Below are 20,934 nucleotides of genomic sequence, written 5' to 3'. Positions count from 1 at the left end.
GGGAATCACCTCTGGCCAGCACTTGCAAAATCTGCATCATTAGGAAGTATTCCTCCCCCCTTTTTAGTTTCCAGGGAGCACCAATCTTCCACGCTGGCAGTGCCTCTGTGTCCCATGTTGAAAGGAGCAGACCCGCTGCTAATTATGCAGATACACCATTGCACAGTCTTTTAAATAGGAACAGATGGAGGGGAGTTCCCCTCTCCACACACTTTTCCTTTGGCATTTTCTGAATGTTCTCATTAAGATACTAAGCTTGAGGAGTGCTATTTTATTAGTTGCTCATTGTTGGTTTTCTCCTCAACAATCTGCTATGAAGTTATTATGAGAAAACGGGAGCAAGACAAGCTACTGAGTTTTGTGGTCTGGGCCAGAGAGTAACAGCTATATTTTAAGACTGTTTGACCTCACCTAAACAAATAAATCTGCTTCCTCATTACAGCTTCCAGTCTGCATTAAGCAGCAGGAAGCTAACATATTTTCCTCTTTTTTATACCTCAGCTGCAGTTCCACCGCACGGATCAGAAACTCTAGATCTTCAACTCAGATTTCAATCAATCCAGGATTTTCTTAAATTCAGTATCAGAAATCACCATACACTTGGCTCTGGAAAGTATTTCTCTCTTGCACCAGCTTCATAATGTAATTCTTAATGAACTTGAACTGATTCAATTCAGAATTAAGCATCTTGATTTTCATCAGTTTATTTTAGATTCTCTGAATGGGAACTAAGGTTCAAGAACCAAATAAAATGATTTACAATGAAAAAGAGAATGGTGTATGGATTCAACTTCCTTCTTTGCTTCATAAATGAAGAAACTATATTAGAAAAATACTTGAAATTATACATTTTAAACATAAATTTTGCTAAATTCCATACTGCAAGATATATAGGAAAGATCACTTCCCCATTAATTTCAAAATTTTAGAACCTGATGATAACCTGGTGATTCCTATACCAGAAAATGATTTCATTAATTGTTGGAAATAAACATTTCTGTTCTGTTCTAGGAAATCTTAACCAGTCCTCATACTCCACTGTAAATGCTGCCCACTGCAAAATACCTGAAGGTACTGGCAGAAGTAAAACAAATCTGTACCAACATGCTCCTTCAGGGCCAACACCAACACCAACATACTGCCTCAGAACTGGCAGTAACAGTATGGTGGAAAAATCAGCTTCTTCCCAACAGCCACCAAATCCACCCACAATCTTTCTGCTTATTTACCCTCCTGCAAGCAACCAGTTGAGTACTGACTCCATTCAAATGAGCTGTTCTGGATGCATCTAGCCGAGGAAAGCAGTGGTTGAAACATGCTACCCATCTACACATTATAACTCTACAGGGTGAGTTATAATGCTTTCTGAATGCATCTGCTTTATTCTTGGATATGCAGTTCAGGTGCATATTTATTTTCTCATGCATATACTCAAGAAAACCAAAGTGATTGAACACTAAGAAAACTCAGATGGGTCAATCAGTTGGTCCTGCACAGAGAACTGAAAAGATCAAGGTGCTGCTGATGTTGTTACTTCATGAATGCACTGCTTCAGTTTGCAAAGCTTTACAGATGCACAAATGCAAGTGAGAAAACACTTAATCACTTACATAACTGATCAATATGTAAATTAATTTCAACGTCAATAAGTAAAGAGCAGGTGAAAGAAAAATAAGGGAGCCATAATTTGCTTGGCTCTTTGATTGTGCCGAACTCATGAGAGAGGAAAGTGAAATAAAATTACTATCCTAAGGGGGTTGGGAGAGAGGAAGCAGAATAGGACAAAGAGACAGAGAGACCAGTTCAGCAGTGAAACATCTGAACATGGCAAAGAAGCATGATTTTCATCTGAGCAAAAAAATGGAAGGCTCTAAGAGGTACTAGGAATAAGCCAGCAAGCTCAGATCAGCAAGCTCAGATGCTTCTTTGCTAATTAAGGGAATATAAAAGCAAACAGTTCTCAAGCATCACAATGCAGTAAGTATTCTGACTGGCATCAAGTCTTTGCCTAGCATATCCTTTTTCTTGCAACAGCAATGATGCAATTGCAATGTTAGGGCAGTGAAAGAGAACAGAAATATCCCATGCTATCTGCAGCTCATCAGCTGGGGCATTCATTGTATGGTGCCACATGCATCATAAGTTGCCACTTGTAGGAGACTGGCTCACCAACACTTCTCAGAGTTCAATAACCACCTGCGCGGGGGAAAGCATATGTGTGGAGATTTCTTTGGGAGCAGATGGCTTTAAGACAAAGGCCCAGGAAGGCTGCTCTGTCTAGGGTGGCTCTAGAGGAGAGAGACTCCTATAAGGAGAGGCAACTTGCTGAAAAAGCCAGCCAGCGGCTCTGGCACTGCCAGAAGCACCCAGTGCTCTTCCCAGTGGTGAGGGGCTGCCTAGTCCCAACCGTGCTCAGTTCTGTTAATGACCTTTTTCCCTGCCTCCTATGCAACACAAATACAATTAGCCATATTTGCAAACCTTTCTCCAGGCCTCTGAACACTATTTAATCCTACACATTTACCTACAGTTCTGAGCCAAACGCTCACGGGCATGACCAAGTGAATAGCTTTTCCACTGCTCACAATTTGCCTACAAGTGTCATTTGAATTAACATTTCTATAATTTATGTGCAGAGCTGAAGAATATTATTTGAAAAAAAAAAAAAAAAAGATTTTGAATTTACAGCGTATTGGCACGTAACTGATTTCAGCAATGTTCTCCTGAGAGACCTTGTATGTAATGCTTATAAACACCTCCATACAGGACCAGTAGCATTGTGTCCAGAAGGAATCAAAAAACTTGGTTTCCAGTTGTAGCACAGCTCCATCAGTGTTTCATATTTTCTTTTCCAACTTAAATTATTCTTTGGTATGTAGCATTTAAACTTTTTACTTTTTTTTTTAAGCAACATTTGTTGTAAAGGTATGTAAAAAAAGTATTTTTTACATAGTGTTCAAAGAAAAATCACAACTCGGTTTTTAAAGGATATATGTGTATATATATATACATACACACATATATGGCCAGGCTGAAAAACCGGAAGATACATATATACACACACACACGTATTTCTTTCCCTACATTATTTCATTCTCCTCTTTCTTCTTTGAAGACTGCAACAGTACAAACTTTGAACTGGAATGCTCTGATGAACCCCATTTTACAATGGAGGAAAAAATGAGACTTTTCTTTTCCTGTGATGATATTTCCACTGCCATAAAAAATACAAGCACTTGAAATGCTGAGCCTGTACTAAAACAGAGTAGTTCACTACACTGTATTTCAGCACTTCATAAGTATGATGCAAAGAAGCTTTCACTGCCAGCTTGAGGCTAGTTATGGTGATTCATATAATCTTAAATTGTATAAAAATCCTTTGCAGAGGGACAAGTTCAGTTCACCATTCACCTCCTGTCCTAGTCTAACTTCATAGTCAAACATGAACAAATTAAGCTGTAAAATCAGGAATAAGACCCATAATAAGGAGCAGGAAAGACTTATATCCTCTTTAAACTGGTTATCCATGTAGGATTTTGTGCAAGTAGCAGTTACTAAGCTGAGTTCCCTACTAAATCCTATACTAAAATGAGCTCTTCAAAAGTATTGCTTTTTCAGTATATGTAATTTCCCAGATGAAGGCTAAGGGATACAGCTGATGAACTGTCTCACTGGAAGCTTCTTTCCTTTAATTTTTATTAATTTATGTTTTAATAAAAAAGCAGGGCAATTTTCAGAGTTCTTTTTTTACATTCCTGGTTGAACAGGCAACTGAACTGTTAAACAACCTCTTCTCTTTTGGAAGTCATAGTCTGCCTAGAAAAGTCCATTTAGATCAGTTCTGTCTATGTTACATTTCTCATTCAGCAGTTATTATCTCCTCTTGATTTAAACCATTTTTTTTTTCTTTCAGATCACTATATCATAAATCCAAATAACTGAACGCATGCCCCATCTGAAACTTCATTTCATAAGACAGACATGCTATGGTTACCCCTTTGGTAAAATGAGAGTCTACTAATAGCTCAATTCATTTATCCATTTATTTTTATCCTTCCTCTCCTCAGATTGCTAACTTTCTCAAGTTTTCTTTTAGTTCAGCTCTCAATGTGTTGTTGTTTTTTTTTTTTTTTTTTTTTTTCATTTGTTTTTGGTTTTTAATATATTTTTCAGATATTCTGGGCATCTTCAAATGTCCATAAATACACAGAAGTTGCTCAGCACTCTTGAAAATCAGGCCACAAAAATCACTGGTGCACATCTTCATTTTCCACATGTCCATAGCACTTCCTGCAAATGTCCAGGGCTGGACATTAATTTAGCATCTATGATATAATTAAGCTTGAGATCAAAGCTTCTCAAAGTGTCACCAATTCTCTCTTTCTTTGTAAGTGAAGACAATCATGTAAGTGAAAAGACTTCACATGTAAGCGAAACTATTCACAAAAGACAGCCAACCTCTGCATCAAGAGGATACTGCTTCACGGAGCAGACAGATGGCAACAGACAAGTAAACAAAAACAAGCATACAAGAGCAAAAAAATTAAGAAGCCTGTCACATAGTTATTATATTTACTAACTTTTGAAAGAGTTACATGTTTACATATATACCTAAAAAAAATTGGTAAGTCAAGTCAGTCAGTATATCTTTTTGTAGGTTCTTTAATATCAGGTATAGTACGTTTAAGTACTACAAAACTTCCCTACAGACTAAATTCTTTTGTCTTTAACTCAAGTATCCAAGATGAGCCGTGGGGTTTTCAGGCTTATTATGCCAAAACTTGCTACTTGCTAAGTTGTTATTTATTTTGATTGACTAATCTATAGGGAATTAATTTAAAATATACATTAGGAGGTATCTATCCTCTACAGATGCTTACACAGGCTTGACACCAATACAGCTGCTGAGTGTTCATGTGGTAAACCTCCATGCTCATCTTCTGTTTGATCCAGGTCAGTGTTTGCAGTTGTAATTTTTAGTGACAGAAGTGACCATAACTGTATCTGTTTCTTCCCTATTTCATACTGCTTTCATGCATTAGGCTTATCTCTTAAGCCCACAAAGTGCTTGGCTAGCCTGACTGCTGTCACCACCAGTAGCTCTGGATAGCAGACAAATGGTGTATGCTTCTGTGCATCTTGTAATGTCTCTATCTCACTCTCAGGCTGTAGGCTTGCAAATTTTACCATTTTGCCTGCAAAACCGTCTCTAAGCTTGTGTCCAATATCTTCCCTTCTTTTTTACAGCATACATACTGCCATGCCTTTTCTCTGCCAGATCTGTTCCTTTCAGCCAAATTTCAATATTTCTTTTTCCAATTTTATACTTTTTTCCTTATATAAGAAAATGCATTTCTATCACAAAGCCAACTGCAGATCCGGAGAACTGATGAATAGGCCCAATATATAGACACATGGTTTGTGAGTTGGCCATGTTTATCTACAAGGAAACTTGTAGAACTGTGAAATGCTTTGGCTGCTGAAGAACCTTCCTCCTTCAGCCCCTGGTATAAAATCTGCCCCTGCTACTCCATAATGCATTCATATATCAACAGACTGATTAGAATTTTTTATTTCCTTTCCTTTTTTATTCAGCTGTTGAGCTCTTCCCTTGAGAAATACTAAATTATCTCCACTTAGCTGACTTCTCATGTTGATATTATTGCCAATACAGAAATAAAACATAATTTGAGAAATGAATTATTAACTGGAATCCAATAATTCACATAAAGCTGAAAAAAATAACAACTTGATCTATTATCATACAGTTTACCTATGATCAAAACAAAACAGCATTACTACAGAATGGCATTCAAATGCAACATAATAATTTTCCATTCACTGTTTTTATGTGAATATGAATATAAAAGCTGATAGATAAATGAATAATTGGTATCATTACCAGAGCAGACAAAGTCCTTCTTCTGAACCTCCGCCACAAGAAAACCCCGCAGGTTGACAGGCGCCAAGCAGAACGTGAACTGCCCGATGGTGCGCCGCTGCCGCAGCCAGTCAGACAGCCAAGCCAGGTGGCAGTCGCAGTGCAGGAAGTTGGAATGGAGCCGCCTGCAACAGAGGGAAGCACCCCAAAGTTACCAGCAGTGCTTTAACAGAAGGCACAAAACACAGGAAAAAAGTAGAAATCTGTCTGCTCTTCTCTACAGTGTAAAAAAGGTCATTGCAGGTCACTGGTTCCAGCTCACTCAGGTGTCCAATGTCTACTTTGCCATATAATATACAAGAAAATGCCCACATAAAAATTGGAACTATTTTTTATAATCATATAATCTTGACCATTCTGGAGAAAAGAACAAACTGAATTTAGGAAGCTTACAAGTAATCACTTTGCCTGTGATTTCATATCAGAAATAACTGCATGAATGAGATAGCTCTGGGTGAATTAAAAGGATGACTTGAATAAACAAGAAGGCCAGGCTGAAAAACAGGAAGATAGGTAATTCTTCTGTCTTCTCCCTCCTTTTAAAATAAATAAGAAATAATAATTAATCAAAAAAAACAAAACCACAGAAAGTCCCCAGAAGCTATTGAGATGTTGCATGATCTTGTGTTGCCTGTAAAAATTCAGCGATGCCCCTTTTAGTGTGGCAATTTAAGTCAAGTATTCAGATTCCAGACAGGAACTTTCAACTCCTGATGAAGAAGGGGCCCATGACAGGGTCGTGGCACACGGACGTGCATGGACCTGCGGCTCCCTTCCCAGCTTCACGCCTGGCACTGGAGATTTCCAGAAGGCTTTTCACATTGAAAAAATAAATAAATCTGCAAAATCATGAGTGAATCTGGTACTTTTAATAGCTACCAAACTTTAGGTCAAAACAAAAGCCCAGGACATTAATTATTTCATTGCTTGTAATGAGTCATGCATTTGCACCGTTATAGCAAAGCTGAAATGATAAAACAGATGGAAAATCCTGTCAGAAATGGTTAGACAAAGCATTATTCACTCATATTACAGGCATTACATTAAAAAAAAACAAAAAAAACAAAAAAAAAAGAACAATTGGTGTGCACAGGATTGAGCTTTATCCATCCACCAAAGAAATTAGCTGTCTATCTGTGAGATCTCCATACGGCAAGGCCTCAGCACAGGTCGCCATTGCGTCCCAGCTGAGAGGCCTCAGATTTGCGTGGCTGGGGTGGCAGGTGAGGCAGAAGGCCACAAATCTAGAACTGAGCTTATTCTGTGGAGATGGAAAGCTCTACACTGCCAGGAGCATCACAAAATGTAACTGTTTCAGAAGGATGGCTAAAAAATATATATTTATTTATTTATTTTAAGAGATTCTAAAGCTATTTAATTGACACTGCAGTAAGTTAGATTTCTAGTGAAATGTTTTGTTATTATGACTCATTAAGCTGCCTGGAACACTTAGTGTCAAATGAAAGCAAATAAATAAATTTACAAAGAAAGGACAAGTATCATCTAGCCAGTGATGTTCTAACTTTCTCATAAGCATTTCATTTAAATCCTCAAATTATTATCCCATCCCATCCCAGCAGTCAACAATGACATTCAGTCATCTTCCTTCCGGAACTGATACCATGCTCATCCCATGCAGCTCCCTGCATCCCAGGCATGGATGTATTACGGCAGCAGTAATAAAATTGCAATTTTGCAAAAGGGGAATCTTTCCAGTTCTGTGAGGCTTCCCTCTTCATTAAATTCATATAACTAGATTCATTTTTTTTTCCCATTTTAGTAGTGTGAACTGTTACCTCTTTGGCAGCTCATCTGCCTCAGCAGACCCCTACCTTTTCATTCGTTCAATTTTTTTGTGTGTGCTGGTATTCTAGCCTGCTTTAGAGAGGAGTCCATTTAGCCTGTCCCTCTTAACAAGGCAGCTTACTAGAATTTGTTTCTGATAATTATATTAATGAATACAGCCACAAAAAGACTTTTCACAGTACTTCAAAAGCATGATACTCCAATTCTCTATGAACATTAAAAAGCACTGAAGTGATTCACTCCATTTTCAGTTTACGCTTAAATAAAAATAATAATAACAATAAAATAAGTGATGCAATTACTAATTTCAGCAGTCACTCACAAGTGCAGAGACAACAGGACACTTACCATTAAGCAAATAAGTATGAGGGACATGTTTTAACATAAATAAAGCTGTTTCAAGAAAGGAAAGCAGATCAATGAAAACTAACTCCTGTCACTTCCAATCAAGGTTAAAAGATCAATGAAACTTAGCACCAGAAACGACAGTTAAATAAAGAAGGTTACCACAGAAGGGCTGATTCTTTTAAAGAATTCTTAAAGTGCTTCAAATCTTACTAGCACTTCCACCCGCAGAGGTCATGTTCAAGTTGAATGTGCTTTTTATTTTTCCTTCTCTGTTCTTCTTAAACAAGCAGATTGTTTTGAGAGCCACGACGAAAAAGCTATTTATCCACAGAGCCAACACAGCAGAGGCAGCTGCAGCACAGGCAGCCCCAAATATCCTGCTAATGGATCTCGATAGTGTGTAAAGAGGGAAAATTGTCCACACAGCTAGATGGGAAAAGGAGCTTGACCCTGCTTGAGTAATATTCAGACGAGGGATTCTCTACAAGGCCTTCTAAAAGCACGTCTAAACGTGAAGCTTTCTGAGAAGGTAGACAAACTGATGATCATTTTTAAAGAAAATTGTGGAGTCACCAAACTGTAATGAATGTTACTGATTATCCGTTTGACCTGAATTTGCATCAACAACCAATAAATTAAATAGTAGGTGTTATACAGCCACTGTGCCTCAGAGAGCTTTCTCCTTTCATGCAAACTTTTCATTGAGGTTGGGTACTAATACAAGTGTAACAGGTTAACATGTGAAATAAAGCCCAGAGAGGAAACAATTCTCTAGAATACTAGAGGAAGTATTACAGTATCACCCAAAAAATATCATCATATAAATATTTTACATGGGTAAACATAAGCTCATCGGTTTTATGTATGCTAGCTGTTCCAGTATTACTATGCATTTCAACAAAACATGGTTAAATCTAAACATAATTAGCATAACTCTGAACAGAAGATATTCAGAAAGTGCTAATATCTAGCTATCCAAACTTGCTTTATTAATAATTATAATTAATAAATTATTATTTGTAAGAAATGATGATTCAAGGAGAGAGAAAGAATTTTAAATATGAAGAAGCTGAAGAAATTAATAAATACTATTTGACTCCTTTGTTTATCCTATATTAATTGCTATTTTGATGACTTTTCTGCCTCTGTTGAAATCAATGGAAGAAAATACAGAAAGGAAGGAAATAATAAAACATTTTACTGTATTTTCACCTGCCTATGTACGTTTTTTAATCCTTATATTGCACTGCTAAAGAGGGTACTACATGTTATTTGGTAATCTTTGGAGACTAAAACATGCCACTTAATATTGATGAAACTACCTTTACAGAACATAAGTTGAATGAATACAAATGCAAGTTTGTAAAGGTGCCCTTTTAGCCACAGACCTTAAATTAAATTTTCAGGAAATCCTTTTAGAGTCAGTCAGCATTCATGTCCTATAAAATGTGGCTCTCAGAATTCAATATAAAAGCTTCCCTTTATAAATCCTATTTATGACTTCCTTCCTTTTTATTTTTTGTTTATTTTTTTTTATTTTTTCTTTAAATTTTCTTCCCTTAATTACAGCAGAGGGGGATTAGTCAGTGTAAGCCTCCAGGGAGCTATATACAAAGCCATCTCCGAAATTAAACTACAAGGAAAATGGCAGAATGCACTGAGCTCTGGTAACAGACAAGACTGATTGATCTGAAGAGGCCTTTTCTGGACTATGGCTGAATGAGAAAAAGCAAAACTCCGAGAACCATAACCCTACCTTTATCTCCTTTATCCATTCTCTTTTAAAAGAAAAACATCTCGTTTTCTTTTAATTTGTTACATTGAGATTTATGAATGTCACCATTTAATCAACAAATCAGAGGTTATCTTACATAGACTGACATGCGTAAGAGGCATTTTCTTCAGTTCTGCTAATTTACTTAATATGATTTTACATGTACATACACAGTATCCCTGCCTCATTTCATATTTTGGCATGAAAAAAATAGAGCAGGCTGGTTACTATTTCCCTTTCTTTGCTTATAAGAGTAAATATTCCCTGGTTTCACATTTTGGAATACAAAACAAAGAGACTTTCTTTACACATGACTTGTTCTGAAGCTGTATATATCCTAAAGGAAATGATGGGAATATTTTATTTAAAGAAAAACCTTTTGGTAGGCTATGGCTAAACTCCACAGATGCACAGCCTAATTTCATGGTCTTTGTATTTTGTTCTATTAAAGCCAATCAGAGCTTTTCCAATGGAATAATGCCCAGCTGTAGAAAAATTGATTTGATGTAAGAGAAGTTTTTATTAAAAAAAAAGTATCAGAAACAGTGACATTTTGTTTCAGAATGCATCTGAAAAGAAACTTTTTTCAAGTTATTTCAAAAATTTTCTTGTTTCAGAAATTAATATTTGAATTTGAAATGAAGAAATATGATTTAAACACAGGATATTAACACAATTAAGCAATTTGATACATTTGATCAGTTTTCACAGTTTTGTGAGAGTGCTCCCTAGCCATGCCACAGCCCAGGGCCCCACCCTGCCTGGCCATGGGCCTGGTTTGAGCTTGTCCCCAGCCATGGGTTGATGGCCTGGCCTGGCCTAGCTTCAGCCTGTCCCTGTCCCTGAGGTGGCTGAGGCTGCCCCACTGAGGCGTCTCCTTGGGATGGCCCAGCCTGCCCGGCCTACCCCAGCTCTCACAGGGTCAGGTTTGTTCAGTGAACCTGCTCCTCAAAAGTGCACTGAATTGGTCAAATCTAGAAGGGACTGGAATAAGATTATCACAAGATGACAAAAATTCAAAGGGTTGGCATACCCCCACTATTACTATATTCAAAGATAATACTTACAGAGTCCTGATCTTTGGCATATGATTGAAACTGGTAACAGGAATGCGGGTGATGTTGTTATTGTTGAGAGTACTGTTAAAAAAAAAAAAAAAGAGAGAGAGAGAAAAGAATAACAATGATCAATTATTTACATTTCTTCACCAACACACCATTTACAGAAACAAGCTGCTTCAACTCTTATAATAAATCTGCCAGGCTGCCAGCAGTAACACATGCTGACCAGTATCTAAGACAATTTGTGACATGTCAGGAAGGATATTTTCAGGGCAAATAACAAATAGCTACATAAAAACAGAGGAGAGTTACTGTTTACCATGTCCAAGTACCAAGGAGCGTGCTGAACGAATTTTTACCCACTATGAAAAAAGATCCAGACTTATTGGCTAAGCTGCCACTTTGCTTGAAAATGTGGTGCAACTTGAGTGGAGAAACATCAGACTTGTATACTACAAGATGAAAGCTTTGGACTCAAAGTACTCTCTGACTCCAGAGGAGAGCTGTTGACTCCCACAGGTTTGTTAACACAGCCAGCTCAGACTTTTTGAAAACACACAGATGGATGGGTTCTATTTCTTTGGTTTCCTTATGAAAAAAATATCTGGATAGTGGGATAGACCATAATAAAGTATGTCGTGACCCAGGCATGTAAGGATTTCTGCTACTCTATCAAAGCAGAGCTTAAGGAGAAAGAGCTTAAAGAAAAGTGATCTCAGCTGCTGGTAGGGATAGCCCCCCCTTCTCTTAATGCTTCTTATGAAAAATGAACTGACTAGATTATCATCAGCTGTGTGTGCTGCTCCCATTTATGTCGCTCCTAATTATATCAATGACTCTCTAGCAAATTAGGAGCTATAAAGTTGATCAAGATGGCACAGGAAATGGAAAGCACTCCAACAGGGCATAATTGCCATGCTCAGAGTGCTCCAAATCTGTAAATACAGAAGCCCCATTTGTCATGAGAACTGATCGGGCTGATGGTGGACTCCCTCCCTGTCCTGGCATGGCAGCTCCTGCCGCTGACTGCAGCTGCCTATTTAAAATACATGGTGCCCATAGCACCACTGCACTGAGCAAACCCTGCTTTACAGAAGGCCACAGCACTCTACAGGACCACTTTGGTAGAAGACAGTCCTTCCGTATCTGTGTATGAGGTGAAGAAAGTATCTGCTGAAGGCACATTACCTTTCCTGAACTATTCAGTTGTTTTCAATATTGTTTTATTTAAAGTTGTTTTAGTCAGATGTTACACATTTTCAAAAGACATTTAGTTGAAAACACTTGAAATGTTTTACTGAAGGTGAAACTGAAGGTGTCTTTCTGGTCATCTACCAATCTAAAAACATTTTACAGTTCTGCCTAAAAATCACTTGGCAAAACCATCATCCACAACAGTAACGGATTAAAGTTAAATTAGATTACATCATACTACCTTTGCTACTACTTGATTACCTTAATGGTGCAAGACCAAAGTCTTTTGTCAACAGTCAAGCATGTACAACAGAATTTTAAAAAGTGAACAAAACCTCTTATAAGGGCACGTTTCTGTACACATCAACACACCCACAGCTCAGTAGGCATATTTATTTGCTATTTGCATCACATGCATGCATGTTTGGAAGTTCAAATGGGACTCACAAATCGATTTTCTAATTGCACCAGTATTTTTTTCTGCAAACATAACAGTATAATTCATCCCCTGCCTCAGATACCTGCTACATAAATAGGAGCTATGCACCTGGTCATAAGATTTTAGGTACACTGATACACAGCAACTGCGTGTAAAATCAGCTCACAAAAATTAAATCACATACACATAGCTGATGTCTGAATAGGTCACGCAGGGCACTACAGGATTCAATGGAAGCCAAAGGAATTCAAAGGAGACTTTCTATTAATTTCAGAAGGGTGCGGGTTGGATTCAGGCAGAACAGAATATGGCAGCAAGCTTCCCTCTGCACTGAGGGTACAGAATATATCCCTGTCCTCCAGTGCACTTTTTCATCTGTATGTGGAAAGGTCAGCCTTTACTGTGTTTTTATGAATGAAAAATATTTTTACATTTCTTAAAATATTTCTGTTTAATAGACAAAATGTTATTCTAATCACACACAGTATTTCTACTTGCAAAATATAAGATGATGGCAGCTTAGTTTTTGCTCCCAGCAAACAAAAGCTTCCTGTAATTCATTAACAAATAAATAACCCTCCTTCTAAGAATCCTATGTCCAAGCTGAATTAATATATTACTTACACAAAAATTTCAGGGATAGCTCTAACTGGTAACTATTACACAGGTGACTTAGTGATATATTATTTCATTGATATTTAAATGTTAACCATAATGAAGTCAATAAAACATCTATGATAACAGCAATTATTTCAGGACAAAGAAGGCCAAATGCTGCAAAGGGCACTAATTGGCAGTGAGCTGCCTGCACACAGCCTGGTTGTAGCTGAAGCAATTTAACCCTGCTGCTCTGTGTGCAGCACGCACGGCTCCAGTGTAGCTAGTTTTTAAATAGTGACATTTCAGGTAGAGGACTGCCCTAGAAGCACTTTGCAAAACTTTCTGTTACACACATGAAGCTATCCCAGCAATGATTTTTAAGAGTATGAGTCCTGATAGGGGAAGGCACACAACATAATAGCATTTTTAACATGTGAAAGTAAGAATAACTTCTGCTCCAGTCACTCCCTGGCAGCTGCAATACCCTGTTCTCATTTCTATACCTCTACAATTCAAATCCATTGAAAAAGATGTACAAACATCAGGAAGCTGTGAGAAACATAAAACTTGCAGAATCTCCAAACTCCTTCAATGTTGTATGGGGGAAACTTGTGTGATGCTGAGTTCTCCGCAGCCTTATGCCTTCCACCTCTTCCAGAGCCCTGTCCTTTGAAAAAGCACTACATATAGAAGTCCTCTCCCTGTAAACGATTCACATCCAAAATGCTGAATCAGGAAATTGAGGTTATAGACAATATTATTTATGCCAGCAAACTTCCCACCTTGGGCCATGATCCTTGTAAGATCTTGCAAGCTAAGCAGAAGCAGACTGCAGCAGTCCTAAGGATCCTCAAAGGACTACTTGGAAGAAGCATAACGTGGGATCAGCAACCTTCGAGGTGGTACATCCTCCACCAGTATGAACTGTCACGGTTCTACTGACTTCAATTTACAACCCCAGAGGAACTGCTCTGCTTTTCTGCCAGTAGCCCAAACTGGCTAGAAGCACGCATGGTGCCTCATTGTTCCATTTGAAGAAAAATGCTGATTTATAGCCCCGACTAATCAAATTTTTGTAAAGGAAAAAATGTTCACTCTGCAATCCTGCCACAACTTGGAAACAATTATTTGCCTCCTTCCTCAAAGTTCTTGTGCAAATTTAACTGCGTACAGTTGCATTTGTTCTCTTCTGCCTTGCTCCAAATTCACCACTGCAGTTCACTGAAAGAGTTGTTAATTCTACACTAAATTTAATTAAATTAAAATCATTAACCTGCAGAAATCACTCCCGTGTATGGTTTATTATTTTTCTTTGTTTTGCTTTTAAATAATATTTATGCATTAGTTTTTAGTCCTTTCTTCACACTCTTGAACAGGACTACATTAGAGAAAAAACTTACTCCTAATACTAGAAGAAATCACACAGATTATATGGAAGATACTTTTGGAAAAAAAAAAAAAAAAGGAATGGATTTAAATTTTGAATGCCACTAATTATACGAGTACTATATTTAAAAATCTCAGGAACTGTAAGCATCCCTTCATGTTCCTTGGAGTAATTCAAAGAAGCTGTCAGATCAATAGTTAAACACTCTCAATTCTTTAAATTACAGAGTACACAGAGATTTTGTTTCTCTTACTTGGAATTAAATTAGTGATATAATTAAGAGCATATAATGAATATCAGAATGACTGCTGACTTATTCATCTGGAATAATAATACTCTCATTACAATACATCTACCCGCTCTGTTCCACTTAAATACTAGAAAAGGATCTTCTGGCAATGATGTCAGAAAATAGTTAAACAACATAACAGAATTATTTGAAATATTAACTATTTCATTTCTTCAATTAGTACTTCGTTAAGTACAATGTAAGTTAGCAACCACCTTAACATTTTATGGTCACATTTCATGTGGGAAAACATGTAGGAGGGTTGTTTGTTTTTGTTAAGCACATAACACTGAAGACAGTAAAAATACCTACTACATCCTAAACTAAAAAAAAAAAAAAAAAAAAAAATATCACTGGCAAATGGTAAAACCACTATACGAATATCCATTTTCCTAAGTACAAGACAAATTTGTAATTACAAATATTGTAATTTGTAATATTTGTAATTTGTAACCATGAGCTGTACATTGGTACAATACCCACAGTGATGCTTCTTGTTTACAGTCTGAATGGATTAGGTTAAAAGAGATGGGGAAAACCTGTCATTTTAGGGTACAGCTAAAGACATCCTATGTTCTTTGACTGTAACAGGGACTGAATTTCTTTCACATTCCATTTCTGCAGCTGATTAGCACAAATAGCTAATTAAATTGAGAAATTATATGGTAGATTAAATTTCTGATTAACACTTTTGTCCAAGCCTTAATAGGCGTCTTCCACCGTTACCAGAGGTCTGCTGTGTTGGCCATGCAGGTTTTTGACATGCACCAGGCTTCTTTTGTGTCACGTTTTGCAATATTTGCAAAATTTTCAGCCACAAATATTTAGACCCACACACATTCATACCCATCAGAGAAAGAAAATCTGAATGTACACAAAAAAATAAGCATACAAACAAGCTTAACATTGTGCTATATACTGTCAACTACTGGTAAGTAAAAGGAAAGTGATCTGAAAAAGAGCCAGATGTATTTTTGGTTTTGAATGTCTTCTACCCTTATAAACTGGAGATTCTTTAGCGGCTTCTAAAATACATCATTTAATAGTGGGAATCCTGCAAACATTTCATTTGGCAGTACATACTATGGTCTGTCTTTGGGCTTCACAACGTTTTGTTGTTGTTGTTTGTTTTTTCCTGCTCAAAACTCTCTCAACATGCTGCAGAAAGAACAAGGTGCTGAGTTCCCTCATGGTGTGATAAACCCGTATTTTGAAAGAGACTTTGAAACGCGTGGCTGTAGCCTGCAGCAGAGAAGCGAAGCAGCACGGCTGCTTGGGAACAGCCATCTCAGGCCCTGCAGCACCGGTAGCACTAACAAGTCTAACATTTCCTTCTGTCTCCTTCAATTACACCGCTGCTTTATCACAGTATGCTCGTTGGCTGTATATGTAATCCGTGTGTTGTGTGTCCATAACACCATGTAATTGGGCATAATGCAAGATTATTATCTATGTGCATGCAATGGATAGCTACAAATGGTGTTATCTGCAGGCTGGTAGCATTCCCAAGAGTGAATTGCTGTTATAATCTCCGATTACTGCTTCTCCCCTAACTGCCATGGTTTCCCTGCTTCCTATCCCCAGTGCAACTATACATTCAGTAGATGAGACTGGAAAGTTTGTTACGACTTAACCAAGGCATCTCCAAGCATAATTAAAGCTCTCATGTAAATAGTTTTCTTGAAAATGTTGGTTCTGTTTGAAAGTGGGTGAATTGATGCAAAAATTCCCTCTGAGCAGCTCACCCCAGATGGCCAGTGGAGCTAGAAGGGAGCCCAGCAGCCTTGCTGGGACAAAAGGACAACTTCTCAGAGCCCAGAGCCTTGAGGGGGAGGGAGGGGGGCGGAGGTCTGGACCGGCATGGAGCTGGAGCTGGATGCTCTCAACAGGGATTGGACAGGAGATGACAGCTGTAGACCCCTTCCAGCCCTGAAGCACCACCTAATATAACTAACAGCATGGGCGGTGTGCCAGTTCCAAAGATTGAATCTAAAGCTATTTTTAGTAATAAAACCAAGACTTGATTAATGTTTGTACTGAACTTAGAGATTGTAGAGAGAAAGGAGCTGTATTTTCAACAGCCTTAAAGTGCTATTTTTCACAGAGATCGGAGAGAATTTGCATTAAATTAAATATTTACTACTTTGTATGGCCTCTGATGGAAAAGCAAAATGGCTTTGGCACTCACTTGATCCCTCAGCACTGAGCAGTTGTCCTCACCCTTGACTTTCAAGGCATCCAAGATTTGCTCTTTTTAGTCAAGGCACAAAACCTGACCAGATCTCTGAGTTCTGATGAGCCCTGAGCCCCTCTTCTACTCAATCCTCTGATCTCCCCATGGCCTGGTTAAATTAAAGCCCACAACTACTGTGCGGGCATGTAATGAAAGCAACTGATGCTGCACTGATGAATCCATTACTCTCAACTGTTAGAAAACATAATGATCTCACAAGGGGCCTTATTCACTGACATACAGCAGTAGAGCTCTGATCTGACACCTCAAATTAGCAGCAAAAGCAATAACAGCTGGGATTTTGTCTCAATATTTGTACCCAGCTCTAAAATGAGTTGGCACTATTCAAGTACTATTTTTAAACACAATGTTATCCCAGGCAAATAATCTTCTAAATAGTCTCCAGGTGACATGTAAGATCCACAGAAATAAATAAAAGTAACTAGTTGCCAATTTGTGGTTTCTGTTCTAGTGTTAGGCTTTGCTGATATGCTCACAAATGTTTTCATCACCGCAACATGAGAGGCTCTAGCATCATTAGCTTGGGAAGCTGATGTCAGACATCTGATGAGTCTTGAGGATACAGAGAAAATAAAATATTCTTTTTAGAAATGTATGAAAAAGTAAAATAAAATAAATAAGCTTAGTATGGAATTACAGACAAAACAGCCAGAAACATTTACTGCTACAACTCCCTGATTCTTCCCATTCTATGACTGATTTTAATTTGCATTTAACTTTCAGATTTTAGCTATTTGAGCTTATTATAAAGGCCAGATGTTTGAGGCATATCGATTTTATTTTTCCCTTGAAGGAATGATATTACTTCTAAACACAACAGGCTTTGGGGCAATTGGGTTGTTGTAATAGGAAGTTCTTTTTCTTTTCTTTTCTTTCCTTTCTTTTTTTTTTTTTTTTTAAAGAAATAAATAATAAATATATTTTTTAATTATTATTTACTTTATTTATTTATTTATTTATAATTATTCCTGTTGCATCCCCAAGCAATGAACGTCCCTCTGTCCTCCCCAGAGACTTGGCTGTGCCTTGGCTGGAGTCTCTGGGACTGGCAATGTCAAGAACCAGGGTTACGAGCAGAGGAGAAGGAAGACAGGGCTGCAGCTGAACAACCAGTGGGCAAACCATCTGGGTAAGGAGCCTGGGACCAGAAATCAGTGTGAATGGATAAAAGAAGCGAGAAAAAAATCATCTGGGTCTGTACAATTAAAGATCCTATTGTTGTACAAATACAACTGGGAGCGAAATTGAGGATTCTTGTAACTGATGTCTGGTCACTAATGCTGAAACCTTTCTCATATTATTATTTTAAGTTCTGCATTTGTGTTGCATGTGAACACACACAATTGTGTTGGAATTTACTCGCTTACACTAACAAGCAAATTAATAAAATATGCTAAAACTAGATAAAGTAGAAAATAGAATAATAGAATAGAATAAGGTAAAATAAGCTGAGCTAAACCACAGTAAGTTAAAGTGAGGTTATACAGAGGATAACTGTACACTGTTCATTTGATTGTGGGCTTTGCTACATGTCAAGTCAAGAACTGTCACTCACATGGTCTTACATGAGACATCTTCTCACTTCCCCTTAATGAGGTTTCTCTTTTTTTTTTTTTGGGGGGGGGAGTGAGGGGAGGAAATAGGACATATCCATTTTCCCAAATAATCAAATACCTCTATTAGCTGTACAAAATGCAGATACCAGTTGAATCTTCTGTTTCCATCTAATTTCCATGTCTGGTGAGGGTTAAAAAAACTTTTCAAAGAAATTTCGATCAGCTTTTAAATCTTTTACAAGATCTTATAATTCTAGGCAGAAAATACATATTCAACAGGGCCTGAATGGAAATTTAGGTATAAAAACATCAAGACAAAATCAAAAGAACACAGGTCAAAATTCCTCTGCCACCATTTTATTTTAAAATTAAGGATACTCCAATGGGCTGTTTCTCTAAAGTCAAAAATGGCATAAGAAGTACTGCCTTTACATATTTTTGAACCAAAAATATTCTCTCAAGTGTTTGTCCAAAGCCTACACATTTTTTGGTACACCATATTGAGAATGACTGCTATGGCTCAAAGCCCCAATTACATCCACAATTTTTTTTTTATAATTATTTGGACTCAGAGAATAAAAAAAAATATTTATGCGAACACTGAGTAAATGTTCTACAGCATCAGGGTGGTTTTGATTTCCACAACTGATGTTACTGCCTAGAACCATGGGAAACAAGTACAACTATCATAATACCGAGATCAATGACAACTGAAGTCAGTGCAAATACCGCTGCTGATTTTAACAGGCAATGAATCTAGTTCCTGCAGTCTGCTTATTTAGGCACAGATTTTCAGTGGAGGCAGAGGGATCAAAAATATAATTGTGTTCAATTTCACTGAGAATTTGCAGATTCATTTGAAAGTCCTTTGTCTGATGAATTAGTATACTTAAAATAATATTAGAAATATATGTCTTTAATATAATTAATTTGTTAAATAGATACACTTTTTTGGGTTATATAGAGATCTCTTTTAGTAAATATGCATCTTGCTGTTACACAACTGGCTGCTTCTCAGATACTATAGTTTGTAGATTCTGTGTCAAAATCGATGGAAACTGGATTGGGTTTTCTATGTATACAGAGGTTTGAAAGCCCACTGGAGTGTATTTATGGAAAGGATGAAAAAGAATCAACAAGGCAGAATTTTATGCATCAGCACTTTAGCAAAATAAAATGGATTTTGTAGCTTCCTGCCTGAACAGTTGCTTCTGTTTAGTCCTTTCTGATTCTAGAGAAGCCTTATAGACACAGTCCAATTCAAACTAACACTGTTCAACCCTATAATTTGAAAGGAGCAAGCAACTTCTGCCATTTGCTCAAGATGAAATGCCTTTCACGATACAGATTTCCAAGATCAATGTAAAAGGCTTCAGCACTGAGTTAGCTGAGTGCTGCGGTTTCCTTTCAGGACCTCCACCAAAATAAATTCTAAATAAACTTATTAAATTTGAATTGGAAAGGAACAGTATCATTCTTCAAAAGCATGTTTTAACTGAAATTAAATAAAGAACTTATAAACTACTATAATTAACATATCATTTTCTGGCATACCCAGACCTGAGAAGACATTCCAAGTGATGCACCTAAGTTGGCTGTCTTTTCAGATGTAGAGAAAGTGACAAAAAAAAAAAAGAAAGAAAGAAAGAAAGAAAGAAAGAAAGAAAGAAAGAAAGAAAGAAAGAAAGAAAAAGAATAACAAATTAAAAAAGGACTTCTATATTCATTGAAAGGGGCTGTGAAAGGGGCTGTGTTACAACATTGGATGAAGCGGCACTCACCCTGTGCCAGCCTGGTGCCACTTCATCGACTGCCGCAATGCGACACTGCCTGCGGGACTGCAGATTCCTGCAAGTCCCACAGTGACCGCTAGGACCAAAGGAGGGGCGAGCTGGCAAACTCAGGTGTGAAGCATGGCAGCTGCTTGTGAGGCAGAAACATAACAATGAACAGAAATGGCCCTGTTAGCAGTTTAGCCAGTGTCTGGGTGTCAGTGCAAAAGGTTTGATAAAAGCATTTTAGAAAGCAGGTGACTGGAATACGTGGAGCGTGGGCTGCCAGAAACCCTTTTTTCTGTTTCCCTCCAATGGCAAATCTAACAGGTACTGCAGGCAAAATTACACCCATCATTCCCCTTGCCAGAGCAGCCCCCCTAATTTCAGGAGCCCAGCACCTTGGCTGCCCCTCAGTTCCCAATGCCATTGGGACTCCCACTGAGAGTGCAGCAGGAGGAGATTTTTAATAGCACTGGTACTATGGCAAAGGGCACGGCACAGCAAGGATCT

The 20,934-nt window shown here is 37.7% G+C and overlaps 1 protein-coding gene across 5 annotated transcripts in view; it reads right to left on the bottom strand.

The window, feature by feature from the left end:
• SLIT3 (slit guidance ligand 3) overlaps positions 1-20,934 on the bottom strand; it is a 522,497-nt gene that overhangs the window by 193,111 nt on the left and 308,452 nt on the right. For all 5 annotated transcript variants that reach the window (XM_068697690.1, XM_068697688.1, XM_068697686.1 and 2 more), the window contains 2 exons: positions 10,937-11,008; positions 5,903-6,066 (listed from right to left, as the gene is read on the bottom strand). In XM_068697690.1, the coding sequence (XP_068553791.1) occupies positions 5,903-6,066; positions 10,937-11,008 (236 nt within the window). The remainder of the gene's footprint in view (positions 1-5,902; positions 6,067-10,936; positions 11,009-20,934) is intronic.

The sequence above is a fragment of the Anas acuta genome, chromosome 14, assembly GCF_963932015.1.
Source record: "Anas acuta chromosome 14, bAnaAcu1.1, whole genome shotgun sequence".
NCBI lineage: Eukaryota > Metazoa > Chordata > Aves > Anseriformes > Anatidae > Anas > Anas acuta.
This window is presented reverse-complemented; position numbering and strand designations above follow the sequence as displayed.